Source organism: Petaurus breviceps, unplaced genomic scaffold, assembly GCF_028583685.1.
Source record: "Petaurus breviceps papuanus isolate PSGF00001 unplaced genomic scaffold, PetGlider_PUasm1.0 220, whole genome shotgun sequence".
Taxonomy (NCBI): domain Eukaryota; kingdom Metazoa; phylum Chordata; class Mammalia; order Diprotodontia; family Petauridae; genus Petaurus; species Petaurus breviceps.
Window position 1 is genome coordinate 19,718,221 of NW_027185876.1, and position 15,137 is coordinate 19,733,357.

Sequence of the window (15,137 nt, forward strand, 5' to 3'; positions counted from 1 at the left end):
ACTTTTATTCCAAGCCCATTGAAGTTATATGGACTGTTTGACAGCATCTGTACTGGTCTCTCTGCCTGTAATCATTCCTTTACACTGCTAATTCATTCTAATAGGCAAGACAACATATATAGATCAATATATGTAATGTGGGGGTAGGGGTGTCTGTATATATATATGTGTGTGTGTGTGTGTGTGTGTGTGTGTGTGTGTGTAATTAATATAAAACAGTTTGGGGGGGAGGGAGGGATCAGGAAAGACTTCATGGAAAAGATGGTACTTGAGCTGAGTCATGAAGGAAACACAAGAAACAGAGCTGAAATGAGACTGTATCTCAGGTATAGGGGACAGTTTGTACAAAAATTGGAAATGGTGAGTCCTGTATGTGGAAGATAGAGGAAGCCAGTAAGATTAGATCACAAAGTACATAAAGGGGAGTATTATATAAGAACAGAAAAGGTAAGAAAGGGTCAGATTGTGAAGAGCTTTAAATAAGAAATAGAGGAGTTTATAGTTGATCCTGGAATTAACAGGAAGTCAGTCAAGCTTATCAAGCAGGGAGGTAACATGGTCTGACCTAGACTTTAATAAAAACCACCTTGGATGGCTTGAAGGGGAGAGAGACTTGAAACAGGGAGATCAGTTAGAAGGTTATTGCAGTAGTTTACATAAGAAGTGATGGGGGGCCTGAGCTAAGGTGGCAGCAGTATAAGTGGAGGGATGGGGATGTAGTTGAGAGATTCTATGAAGGTAGAAATAACAAGATTTGAAAATAAGTAGGAAATGTGAAGTGAGTGATAATTAGGAATTGAAGGATACACTGTGACTGGGAGGATGGTCAGTCAATAAACATTTATTAAGCACCTACTATATGCCAGGCACTATGCTAAGTCCTGAGGATACAGAAAGAGACAAAAGACAATCCCCACCCTCAAGAAGCTCACAATTTAAAGCAGGAGACATGTAAACAAATATGTACAAATAGGCTATATACAGGATAAATAGGAAATAATTAACAGAGGGAAGGCACTAGAATTAGGAGAGATTGAGAAATACTTCTTGTAGAAGATGGAATTTTTGTTGGAGTTTAAAGGAATCCAGGAGACAGAGAGGAGAAGATACAGCATTCCAGGCATAGGAAATACCCAGAGAAAATGCCTAGAAACAAGAGATGGAGGTGTCTTGTTCCTGAACAGCAAGGAAGCTAAGATCTAAAAGTACTTGTCAAGAAGTAAGGTATAAGAAGACTGGAGAAGTCTGAGGGGGAAGAGGTAGGATGTTATAAAGGGCACTGAACACCAGAAAATTGTGTACTTGACCCTGTATGCAACAAGAAACTATGGGAGTTTATTGAGTAGGAGATGACATGGTTGGACCTGTGCTTTAGGAAAATCACTTTGGCAACTGAATGGTGAATGAATTGGAGTGGGGAGAGACTTAAGGCAGGCAGACTCACCAGCAGGTTTTTGCAATAGTCCAGATATGAGGTGATAAGGGCCTGAACCAAAATGGTGGTACTGTCAGAGAAGGGGGTATATATGAGAGGTGTTGAAAAGGCAAAATCAACAAGCCTTGGCAACGATTGGATAAGGGGGTGGGAAAGGGAGAGGAGAGAAGGTAAGAGATAGTGAGGAATCCAGATGTCTCCTAGGTTATGAGCGGAAGGACTGGGAGGATGGTGTTGCCTTAAATAGTAATAGGGTAGTAAGGAATGGGAGAGGGTTTAGGAGAAAAATAATGAGTTTGGACATGTTAAGTTTTAGATGTCTATGGGATATCCAGTTCAAGATATTTAAGAGACAGATATGTATGACTATAGTTCATCAAGGAGGTTATAAGTGTGTGTTTATGTGTATACAAATATACATACTTAAGAATCATTTGCATAGATAAAGATGATAATTGAACTAAGGGGAGCTGATATTACTAAATGAAATATATAGGGAAAAGAGAAGAGAGCTCAGGACAGAGCCTTGGGAGACACCCATGGTTATTAGACATGACATAGGTGAAGAACCAGTGAAGGAAACTAAGGAATGGTCAAACAGATGGGAAGAGAACCAGTAGAGAAAACTTGGAGAAGAGAGAGTATCCAGGAGGAGGTGATCAACAGTGTTGAATCCTGAAGAAAACATTTGGAGGTATAGGCCATTCTAGCAGTTTTAAATCCCCTTAAATAAACTATCATCCAATCTATTTCCATAGGAGTATTGTGACATATTTTACCAAATGCCCTGCTGAAATTCAAATATATTATTTAGGCAGCATTTCCTTGATCTACCAGTCTAATAATCCTGTTGGGATATCCTGACTCTACCTTGGCTTACAGAAATCACTGTATTCTAAACCAACCTGTTAATAATCTATTTTTTCCAGGAATACCCATCACACTGGTCAGGTAAAGAATTCATCATATCTCTCTCCCCACCTTTTCAAAAATCAGGTTACCTGTCTTGTTTCAATTCCACAGCACATCTCACACGTCTGATTCCACATGGAACACAGGTGGCTCAAACATCTCATTGCTTAGGTTGTTACATGTTATAATTTTCTGGGTGAGGTGACCTGAACTCATTTAGGGCAGCTAGGCTCTCCCTGATAATCTTCTCAGGCAGCTAGTGACATAGTAGATGAGTGCTGGTCCTAGACTTAGTAAGATCCCAGTTCAAATGCAGTCTCAGACATGTACTTGTTGTATGACCCTATGCAAGTAATTTCATTTCTCTTTGCCTAAGTTTCCTCAACTGTAAAATGGGGGTAATAATAGTAGTTATCTCAGAGGGTTGTTGTGTCAGTTAAATGAGATGGGGGAAAGCACTTAGCACAATGACTGGCACATAATCGGTGATAAATAAATGCTTATTTTCTTCTCTTGTCACATCGTGGGTTTCAGTTCCCTGTTAGTCATTTTGGTCTATGCTTTGCAACCTGAAAATCATCTTCTGTGATAGAAAAAAAAAGATTGAAAATAGTTGGGGAATAGTTAGTTCTCCTCTCGTCCATTATCATTATTTCATCTATCCCTCAAGCAGCCTGACTGTCCTTCCTGGCTCCTCCTCTGGTGTCTTACCTACCTGACTTTAAAAGATCCTCTCTGTGGTAGCTGGCATCTACCAGAAGCTCATGCTGTGTTGGCTCTCCCTGCATTTTTCTCCTCCCAAGCTGGTCCTTTTTTGTGTATATGGTCAGTTGCAGCTCTCCCTTCCATCTTTTGTCTACTTCCTTTTAACATCTGAGCTTGAGAATAAGCTTCCTTAAGCCAGAAGGGTCTGTTTCAACACTTCCACTTCCTTTCCTTAATCAGAATTTTGTTGAGTGATTAGAAGACCCTTCTCGACATCCTCAGGTCCTTTGGATTCTACTTCTTCCCGGGGTAACTCCAATTCATACTGTATTTTCCTTTTCATACATTTCCTTTATGCTGAATTTCAATCGTGCTCCAGACTTAAAGATGTTACCTTAGAATTCTCTAGTTTCTGAAAGGTCTCAGTCACTTGAGAGCTGGAACTGTCTACTCCAAGGCTGAATGTATAGTAGGCACTCAATAAATGCTTGTTAAATTAAAGAATGAATGACTTATTTAAAACATAGTTTACTATTTCTACTACTAACTAGTTGGTCAGTCCCTTAACTAACATCAGCTCCTACTAAGTACCATACACTGTACTAAGCCGAGGAAACAATGGCGAATGACAGTCCCTGCTCTCAAAGGGGCTCTCAGTCTGAGAGGAGAAAACACGAAAACAACTATTAACAAACAAGATATATGTAAACAGGATAAATTGGGGAACTCTTAAAGGAAAGACACTAAGATTAAGGACTGAGGAAAGGCTCCTTGCAGTAGATGGGACTTTAGCTGAGACTGAAGAAAGCCAGGGCAGCCAGGAGGCAGAGATAAGGAAGGGAGATCGTTTGAGGTGTGGGGGATAAACAAAGACTAGGTTCATCTCAGATTCTGGAGATAAGAGGTCAGTCTGCAGGAACAGCAAGGAGATAGGGTGACGGGATGCCAGTACTAGGGTGTTGAAAAGGACTTTATTCTTGAAGCAAATTGAAGACCTGGATGTGAATCCTGCTTCAGATATATATATATACTTGTTGTGTTACATTGGGCAAATTACTTTGGTAAGCCTGAGTTTTTCATAAATCAAAATAGGGATGACCCTAATAAAAGTACACAATACCCCCCCAAGGGTTATGAAGCTCAAATGAGATCACATATACAAAAAGTACTTTTCGAAACCATGAAGTGCTAAATTAATGTCATTTCTTAGATCCAGGAAAAATGTTTATACAAACATATTCTTGGAGCATGGACAGAATCCATACGTGAACAACAGGAACGCACTCTCACTGAGTAAGAAATCTCTGAGAATGAAGCTGACAGTCGTCCTCACCTCCAGACAACTCAGCCACCTTTGGAAGCTATCCAACCAAACCCCAACTTATCATCCACATTCTAGGAGGGAATCTTTTTTTTTCCCCCTTCTTCCAATTATTGTTGCATTGGACAACACGGTACGATTTTCAGGTTCAAACCCTTCCTCTTCCACAGTACTGGAGAGTTGCAACGGAAGGACCTTTCCGTGCTCCAGTTAGCCAACAGATCAAGTGCCCTGAATTTTTCTTCTTGATATATTAATAATAAGGATCGTGAGGATAAGGCAGGAAGGTCCTTCTAGACACTGCGTATAGAGGTTTCGGCCTGTGGCTGCCTCACCTTTCAGGGTTTGGTGTTTTTGTTCCTGTAGCTAACTTCTGAAAGCTAGGTATGAGCTAGGTTGCTAACAACACAAAACACATACTTCTACATTTGTGAAGAGAGAAACATGATTTTTTTTAAAGCCCCTGGTTCCTTCAGCAGCTGTCCTGTCCTTTCATGCCTCGCTCCGAGCGCCCAGGAGAATTTGAGGGGAGCTGGGGGAGGAAGGGTGCGGAGAGAACTGAGGGCGGGATTTAAATCTCTCTAGTTCCCAGCCTAGGGATCAAGTGCTTCTGGCGCAGGTGGGGGGAGGAGGGGGGCGGCGGGTGAGCAGGATGGAGCCGAGCGGAAGCCGGGGAGCTGGAGGAGGGTCTTGGGCAAGAAGGAGCCCGGAGCTGTCCATAGGCGCCGCAGCCAGGCGGCTGACATCAGCAGCGCTCCTCCCCTCCGCCTCCCAGTACCCTCAGCTCCCGGCCGGACCCTCCCTCCTTTCCACCACGTGTCCCTCCCTCCCTCTCTCCCGGAGGGGACGTGAGGACGGGTAAGAGGGAGAGGATCGGAAGGAACGACGGAAGGAGAGGAGGATGGTACCCTGACCCTGCCGCCTTCGCCCCTACCTCTCCAGACACCCAGCCTCACTCACGCCACCCCCTCCCAGTGCCCGCCCCCGCCCCGTGCGTGGTGTCCCGTCCTGCAGCCAGAGCCCCACGCCCTGCGTCTTGCGGTGAGTGGGAGCGGGCTGTGCGCGGCCCCGGGTGGCGCGGACAGCTCCGGGCAGGGAGGGGCGTGCACCGAGGGCTGCTCCTCCTCCTCCCCCCACCCGGAGCTGGCCCCGGCCCCCCTCCCCACCCCTGGCTACTTGGAGGGGAGGGCGGGAAGGGGCGGGGGCTAGGCTGGGCTAGGCTGGGGGTGGGGAGGAGAAGGGGGGGCCGCCGATGTTGCAGCTGCTCAGGGCCGCAGCCGAAGCCACCGCCTTTGTTGCGGCCCTGCCGGTCCGCAGCCGCAGCCGCAGCCGCCGCCCTTGGGTCGCAGGTGCATTGAAGGCGGAGGTCGGGGCATGAGCGCAGGGAGGAGGCCGGCGGGGAAGCGGGACCATGGGGGAACCCGGCCCGGGGCCTCGGCCCGAGGAGTGGGGAGGAAGGGGACAATATGGCTGGGTAGCCCCGAGCGGGCAGCCGCGACGGCCGAGGCGCGGTAAGAGCGGTTGGGTGGGCCCCGGGAGCCGGGAGAGGCCCCCCCCTCTGCCTTTCCGGCCACTCCCACCATCACCCATCCATCCATCCATCTGTCTATCTATCTGTCTATCCATCCATCTATCCAGCCAGCCTCTGCTTCACTGGGTTGGGTTTCCTTCCATTTCTTTTAAACAACCCCAAGAATAAGTTGCTTTCTTCTTACCCCGCTCCTGAACACCCCCTTTCTCCACGCAATAATCATAGCAGCTAACCTTTACACAGCGCTTTAAGGTTTGCAAACACTATGTTAATCTCATTTAATCCTCGCCACCACCCTGGGAGGTAGGTGCTGTTATCTTCATTTTATAGATTGGGAAACTGAGGCTGAGAAAGGTCAAGGGGCTTGTCCAGAACGACTGGGGTAGGATTTGAACTCCGGCCTTCTCCACTTTGAGTCCAGTGCTAATTATGGGTCAGCTTCCCTGAAGAAATCCAGGAATCCAACCACTTATGCTTGGACTGCAGCTTTAAAGAGTTGTGTCCCTTCCCCTTAAGGCATAGATGCAGGCTATCTGCAAAGTCTTTGTGCATAACTGATTTGAGACTTTGGGGGCCCCCACAGCTGGTCAGTGAAAGTGGAAGGACATAGAGAATATTGTCATAAATTTGCACTGACTTTTGGAATACTACCCTTCCACTTTTTCTGCACAGTTGTGAGGTCTGGCTTAGAGAGAGCAGATTCCCCAGCCCCCTCTGATAAACTAATTGTGGGACAACCCATGGTATGGTAGAAAGAGGGCAAGATTTGATGGCAGAGGACCTGGATTGGAATACCTTGTTCTGCCACTTACTAACTTGTGTGACCTTGGGCAAGGTGTTTCAACTTTCTGAGCCTCAGTGTCCTCCTCTGTAAAATGAGGGTTGGGCTAAATGAGATCTAAGGTGATTTCCCACTCCATTCTGTGATTCTATGAGCTACATCCCCTCTCCATTCTCCCCCTTCCCCCTTGAATGTAACACCTGGTATTCAGAATACCAGCTTCCTGGTATTATAAACTCCTCCCCCTCCAGCGCATGTTTCCTCTTAAAAGCAGGTGATTTGGAGTCAGAAGAAATTGGTTTGAATCTCAGATTTAATAATTGCGTAACCAATAACAGGCAGCTGAATTTGTCTGAACGTTAGTTTCCTCGTCATTAAAATCATGGGATTTGAACTAGGATGGTCTCTTAAGGGCCATTCCCACTCAAGGGTCCTTTGATCCTGTTCCCCTCCTGCTTGAAGCTACAGTATCTGGTACAGAGTTAGTGTACTATGGAATCACCCCTCCTGTCCCAGGGCACAGAGTGGAACTCCCTTTGGTGGACAGCTCACATTAAAATCGATCACATCCCTGGATCTTTCTGAAATGAATCTTCTTCCTAGACATGGATTCCACCACCTTACCCCTCCCTTTTCCCCTGAAAGAAGAGGAAGAAGAGGAAGAAATTCAGACCAAGGAAATAGAGGATGGACCCATGGATATGCAGAGAGTGAGGATCTGTGCAGAAGGCGGTTGGGTGAGTAATAAGATCATGGGGGCCATTCACTTTGGGGCTTAGATTTGGTTTGAAAATGAGGCTTATTTTGACTGTTAACCATATTCAGTGAGTAAAAGGTAGTCTTGTATACATTTATTCCCCCAACTCCACCCCACTCCCCAAAATAGAATCATTGAGCTTTTACCATCATATTTGCTTCCTATGTCATTTTAAAAGCAACAGTGTTGTGGAAGAGATCTCTCCTCCAACAAAATGTTTGCTCTGCTTCTGACTGGGACTTCAGGAGCTCTTTGGGATTTCTATGTGTTAGTGCAGTATGTATTCTATTTATATGACATACCAGCATACTTTGGGAGAGTCTTCTGGATCTATCCCCATGGCAGTTATTTTCTTTATATTGAGCAGGGAAACAAACATACATCTGTGACAAAGTTCCCTTGGCTTTTGTCTATTTTCCTGTGTTATAGCTATCACATCACCAGCACATTTGTTGAATGGTAATTCTTGTGATCAGTCTTTGTGATTGGACATGAGGAAGCCATTCATTTATTCATTCATTCAACAAGTATGTGCTAAACTCTTCCCCGGGCCTAAGTCCTCTCAGTGATATGGAAACAATGCTTAAGGAATTTATATCTAGAAGAGCTGATCATCCAGTAAATATATCAGTGTACCTTGGGCCTTGGCTGGCAGTGAACAGTCCATTCTAAGCTATGTAAATAGATAGCTAGGTCACTAGGTTATTGTTTTAAATTGGGCTACCCTCCCCCAAAAGTTCATTCATTCCTCAGCTCCCTCTAAGTGGGCTGAAAGGGGACCAAGTGTGCAAATACTATAAATAGATAGGACAGGACTGATGAGTAATAGGTATGAGATGATTTAAAGGGTACCAGCTGGTATCCCCCCCACCTGCCTAAAGCAATAATTCCTAATGAGTGACTGAAATTATCATTCATTAGTTGGGTAAAAGCACCAAAGATTTCTGGCAAAATGCAAATAGATGATTTGGAAGGCCTGACACATCTAAATCACAAAACCCCATTAACACCTTCATATGGGTTCATTTGCTAGTTCCCTGTCAGAGAACCAGTCCTGAGGTGGTGGGGCAAAAGATGGAGCAGGAAGACAGGGAAGATGTAGGTATAGGATGTTTGAATGGTGTGAAAAGACTTCAGCAATGGAGCAGAGAAACTGGCCAGCTTCAGTTTCCTGGATTAGATGACTTTTGAGCTGCCTTCCTGCACTCAGTTTATGATTCCACATGACTCTGGGCAGCTAGAGAACAAAATAAATGAGCCTGGGCAGAGTAGGGGTGGGGAGGGGCAAACCTGAGAGGGGAGAGGAGAAGGGAAGCTAGAGGGACTTTGAAATCTTCATCTTATCCAGAGCAGCACATTCCTGCTATTTTCACCGTTCCTGATTATCGATTTAATTAAATTTCCCTTTAGTATACTTTAAAGCCCTAATATGTGATGTCTTTTCTCCAAAGCCCAATGTTTTGGATGGATAAAGAGGTTAGAGAGTCATCCCTTCTATTTTCTATTATTGCTGGCTCTTTGGAACACTTATTTTCATTGATAAAAGAACTACACTTCAAATCGACCCAGATAGAGAGAGGGGCATAGTGGGGCAAATCTGGTATGTACCAAACAACGTTTCTGCTATATACCATGAAGCACTGTTCAGTTATCATTAAATTTTAAAAATTATGAGTGGATAACCATCCCATCTGAGCATGAAGTCTGAGCCTAGGGTGTTGGAGTCAAATAAAACTTAGAACAAAGTTCATGTTGCATATTTAATGATTGATTAATGAGTGATTTAATGTCTTCATTGTTTTGTACCTTGAAAATCCAGGCATAAGTGGTGAACAGTTCATGTAAGTGACTGATATTATTGTTTACATAGTTAAAGTTTTTATAGATTTCTTGTGTTTCTTGGTATCTAGAATTAGCAGCAATGTCGCCTTTTCCCCTGGTTCTGTGTATATTTCATTTAACACACCCATCCACACACACAGCTCACATACTCATGTTCTTTCTGACTCTCTGAAACTTAGATTTAAAAGCAAAGATCCACTATTCTTCCCCTCAGAAGCTCTAAATCTTTGTTGTTTCTCTCTTTCCCTATAGCCACCAACACTGCGCTGAAGTATCCTTTGCCTGTGTTGATCTTTCTGCCCTGATCTCTCCATTCTTCCTTCTAGTGTAGGGATCCCCTGAGCAGGAGATTTATCTATTCCCTGCCTTCAGACCTTCTCTGGGAAGGACTGATCCCAAGGGCCTGAAAACAGGTCATCTCTGTTTGGTCCTGTGCTGTTAAACATTTTTTTAAATTAGTGATTTGAATACAGAGGTAGCTTTCATGCTTTAACAATTTGGCAGGTGACACAAAGCTGGGGGATAGCTAACATGTTAGGTAACAGAGTTGGGGTGCAAAAGGAGATCTTGACATTGTAGAGTTAATATTGATCCAAATTTAAGAGGAAGAACTTTTAATAGAGATAAATTTAAAGTCTTACATGTGAGTTCCAAAAAATCAGCTACAGAAATACAGTGTTCCAAAAGTCTTAGTGTGGTTTTAAGCCATTAAAACTTAAATTATTATTCATTAGTTGGGTAAAAGCACTAAAGGGCCCTGTCAAAATATAAATAGATGCTTTGGAAGGCTTGACATTTAAATAATAAAACCTCATTAAAGTTTAAAATTGCACTAAGACATTTTTGGGATGTCCTGTAAAAGAGAAGGACATGACTGGAGGTAGTAGGTCATCTGAAAAAAGTTATGGGCATTTTCAGGAACTAAAAGGTTAGTGTGAGTCAAGTGTGAGTTAGTATGAGCACCCAAAAAGCCAAGGTGTAAGGAGTTAGTGATCCTACTGCATCAATCATGTATGCCTTGGTTCAGTCACATCAGCAATATTGTGTTAAGTTCAGAGCATCCCATTTAAGGAGCATCAATAAGGTTGGGTGTGTCCAAAGGAGGACATCCAAGATGGTACCTCAAGTGAGTTCATGCCATGAACTTCAACAGCTGAAGGTCCTAGGGAAGTTTAATCTAGAAAAAAGAAGCTTTAGGGCAGGGAGGGACAGGGTCACTGTCTTCATGTATCTAAAGGGCTATCATGTAGAAGATTGGTTCAGTTTGACTCAAGAGGACAGAATGGTGGAAGGCGCAAACTGACATTAGCCATCAGGCAGAACCACCTAGCAATAAGACTTTAACCCTAAATTGACCCATGTTAGAGGTCTTTAAAAACAAAGAATGGATGACCTGTTTTGTCAGGTATGTTGGGAATAGGTTCATTTTTTCAGGTATAAATGAATGTAAATGACTGCAGAGTTACCCGTTAACTGAAAGTCTGTGGTTCTGTGAACTTGGATTGAACAGGGAAGAGGGAGGACACGCAAGTGAACGTTAGAATGTACTTTAGGTTTCCAGCATCTGGAAGTCTTGGAGTGATGGAAAAGAGACAGGATAATCGAGAGAGGGATTGGACCCAGAAAGAAAAGGGGGGGAGGGTTGGTGGAAGGGAACCAGACAGACAGACCAGCAGCAGACCATTAGGATGGCCCAGAGAAGAGATGAGAAGAGACTTGCCTCACCCTTCTTGGCAGAGATGGACTGTGGGTGTATAGAAGTGCATGTAAGATTTTTCCATTTGTCAGTCAATTTAGCCAAACCATTTTCTTTTCTTATTCTTTGTTATAAGGATTGGCCTTCTGTGTGAGAGATGAAATAGGGAGAGATAGGTTGTCAGGGATAGAAAAAAGAAAAGATTAATTATTTTTGAAAATTAAAAAAGAAAAGATTATACAGATTTATGGCATTATTAGAGAAAAGGCTTAAAATACTAAGAGATAATTCATTGATCTGAAACCAGACAGTTAATTTACAAATTATTAGATAAGTTTTTTGGGAGGAGAGGCCAGGGAGTAAGACCAATACCATTTATACACGGTAAATCTGATATGAGCCAAAAGTGGAGAGGGGGCAGACCTAGGAGCTAAAGAAACTAGTATCATTTCAAAATTGGTATGTTACTAGCCCTCTTTTACCTTTGGCTTACACAGATAAAAGCCATTGGAGGTCATGTCTAGCCTGTGGACTTATGTAGCTTAAAGGAAATATTACTTTGGAATTAGTTTTTGAGCTGCTGAACTATCTTCCTTTTGAACATCATGTGAATTGTTTTAAGATCCTCAGATCTGATGACAAAAGAAGGAACAGATGACAGATGTACCAGCCTCTAGCCTTTATCACATCTTTGGTACATTCAGTTTCATTCAGTCCAACAATTATTAAGCACCTTCTCCTTGTCTAAGATATTGTGCTCTGACACTTACTATTTGTGTGATCTTGAACAACTCAGTTAAATTTTTAGGGTCTCAGTTTCTGAATCTCTATTAGATTGTAAGCTCCTTGAAGGCAGGGACTGCCTTTTACCTCTTTTTGTATAAAAACATTTACTAATTGATTGATTTGGGTTAGGGGGTAGAGTGGAGGGTTGGACTGGATGACCCCTGAGGTTTCTTGAAACTCTGAATCTGACCCTATACTAGGTCCTGGTTTAAATCTTTATATTACTATGGGTGTGGTGTATCTGTTCTAAATACTGGGTCCTTTTAATAATGCCTGCAGCAGTCCATTTACTTAGGGCCCTGGCCTTGGGACCACAGATGGGCCAGGCAGCAAACAATTAGAACTACCTATGTGAGGGAAGGAGTAATAAGGTGACGACTCAGGAAGGAAAAGGAGAAAGCACCAAATGACAGTGTATGAAGGGAGCTGGAGAAGAAGAGAAGGAAGGTCTTGTTAATAGAGCCGAATGCCTACCTAGAAAGCAGTTGTTTTTTTCCACCTAGAATTCCATTTATTCTTACTGTTGCCCAGTCACTAAGAGTGCATGGGTATTTCTTAGCTCCCAAGGCACATAGGTTCAGTTTCAGCACAGGCAGAAATATCTATTAGAACTCAAGTACAGAAAAGAAAAGAACTACAGTAAAAAGACCATTATTAGGTATTGATAGGAGAATCAGAGAAGTGAATTAAAGAGAGGTCAGGGAAGCAGAAGATTTCTTTTTTTGAGGTGAAGGGGAGTACTATTAGTCAGTTTTCACTGACTGGGTAATTACAAGAGTCATTGAGAATACTTGGTTCAGTCTTTGGGAATGTGTGTGTGTGTACATCTTTAAGAAAATGCCAAAATATTTCTTTAAGTAGAAATATGATTTAAAAGGAAAGCATTTAGTTCTAAATATTTAGAAATTAAGAGCATTTACATTTTTAAAAATCACATTTTTTTAAATATGATTTTTATCAAGTTTATAATTTAAAGGCAGTGTGAACGTATAATAGAGAGCCAGGCTCTAAGTTAGGGATCTCAGGATTCAAGTCCTGCCTGTGACACAGTGTGCCTCTCAGTGCCTCAGGCAAGTCTCTAAGATTATAAATTGCTGAGAAAGGTGTAAAGCTGAAATTCTCTAGACCATTAAAATCACAAGTTCAGAAAAAGAATAAACACTCAAACTGTGACACAGTAAAAGGGTCACCTTATGTAACCTAATCTAATCTTTGTACTTGAAAATTTTTTGGAGCCAATCAGGGTGAAGTGACTTGCCCAGGGTCACACCAGACCCTTAGTAAAGGGTCTGAGGTCATATTTGAACTCGGGTCCTCCTGACTCTGGTGTTGTATCCACTGAGCCTCCCAATATACTTTAATATTTTAAGAATCTGCAGTTTCATTTTCATCAGAGGTACACCTTCCAACATAGGATAATAGATTGAGATGGAGACAGAGAAGGAATCCATCTTAAAGCAAAATATAAGTACCTTCCTCCATAGCGAGGACTGTTTTTCATTTTGTTTCTGTTTCTCTCCCCAACACCTAGCATAATGCCATCTGGGAACATAGTAGGTTCTTAATAAATGCTTTACTTTTTAAATTTTTTTTCAATTAACAAACATTTTTCTTTCTCTCCCACTCTCTCCAAAAAAAGGTGTGAGTAACCTTTATGACACATGTACATAGTCAAGCTAAACAAATTCCCATATTGGCCATATCCAAAAATGTATGTCCAATTCCTCTGCCAGGAAATGGGTAGGACTTTTCATAGGCCATGCTCTGGAATCACAGTGGTTCATTGCTTCATCAAGTTCTTGAGTTTTCCAAAGTTGACTGTTGTTTTTACTATGTTATTGTAGTATAAATTATTCTCCCGATTTGGTTCCCTTCTGCATTAATTCATATATATATCTTCCCAGGTTCTCTGAAACTATGTTCTTTTTTTCTTTCTTACATTAATGGGCAGCCAGGTAGAGACCTTGGGTCAGGAAGAGCTGAGCTCAGATTTGGCTCAGACACTTCTAGATATGTGACCTTAGGCAAGTCACTTAACTTCTGTTCACTTCAGTTTCCTCAGCTATAAAGTAGAGATAATAATAGCACCCGTATCCCAGGGTTGTTATGAGAATCAGTTGAGATAATATTTGTAAAGTGCTTAGCACAGTGCCTGGCAGGTGCTATAAAATGTTAACTATTGTCATTGTCATTATTATTGCAGCACAATATTTTCCATCAAATGCATATAGTATAAATTGTTCAACTATTTCAAAATTGATGGACACCCTCCCCCCAGCCCCCCCATCGAGTTTCCAGTTACTTGCCACCACAAAGAGAACTGCTATAAATATTTTTGTGTAGATTGGTCCTTTTTCTTTTTCTTTGATCTCTTTGGAGGTCAGACCTACTAGTGCTATCTCTGGGTTAAAGAGATATTCCTATTGTGTTCCCATTTTCAGTTCAGTAACTTTTGGGGCATAGTTCCAAATTGCTTTCCAGAATAAATGGGCCAATTCACAGGTCCCCCCAGCAGCCCGTCAACATACCTGTTTTCCCACAGCCCTTCCAATATTTGTCATTTTGGTTGGGTGTAAGGTAGAATGGCAAAGTTTGTATAATCTGCATTTCTCTGTGCTTTGGAGCATTTTTTTTTCCCCACATGGCTATAAATAGCTTGAGTTTCTTCCCCAGAAGACTGCCTGTTCATATTCTTTAAATATTTATCAATTAGGGAATAATAAATGCTTTATTTATTAAGCACCTGTTTGCTAGATAGGATTGGATTGAACTGGATGAGTTGCTGTGGATGGAAAAAGTGATATCCTCAAGTACTTGGTCAGCCATCTGGTAATGGACGTCAGCTCCTAGCTGGGCTGTTTGTCTTAACAACAGATACAATGCTGTTCAGGCTTGTACTTGAGTTCTTTCAAGTTTAGTATCATTATCATGCCAGAGCTTGTACTCCACTTGAATAACCCAAGGTCACCTCCACACCATGAGGAGGCATCCAAGAAGGACTTGACTGTAGTAGCATAACATTTTAAATCACTCTGGTTAGTATACACATATCATTTGAAGTTTTGATTGTTTTTTTTTCCATTGTGCATTAATTCATATAGGTCTTTCCATATTTCTGCTTGAGCCTCACATATGTCATTCATAGTGGCCATATAATATTTCACCACCTTAACTTATGCCCAGCCATATGATGATCTTTTCAACATGGCATAGTTAGTATGCATTTATTAAGCATATAGTGTGTATGTACCAGGTGCTATGCTAAGCAGAAGACAACCTCTGTTCTCAGGGACCTCACAGTCTCATGGGAGAGACAACTTTTAAATGACTACGTATAAATACAATATATACAGGATAAATTGGAGATAATC

General features: G+C 42.3%; 1 protein-coding gene across 3 annotated transcripts in view; it reads left to right on the forward strand.

Annotated features, from left to right (window-relative positions):
* The first annotated feature begins 5,158 nt into the window (after positions 1-5,158).
* The window catches only part of POGK (pogo transposable element derived with KRAB domain), a 24,895-nt gene continuing 14,916 nt past the window's right edge, over positions 5,159-15,137 (forward strand). Inside the window, exons 1-2 of one of the 3 annotated variants that reach the window (XM_069094699.1) lie at positions 5,159-5,414; positions 7,289-7,422. In XM_069094699.1, the coding sequence (XP_068950800.1) occupies positions 7,291-7,422 (132 nt within the window). In that variant the 5' untranslated portion in view covers positions 5,159-5,414; positions 7,289-7,290. The other 2 variants (XM_069094698.1, XM_069094697.1) reach the window with 2 other exon arrangements.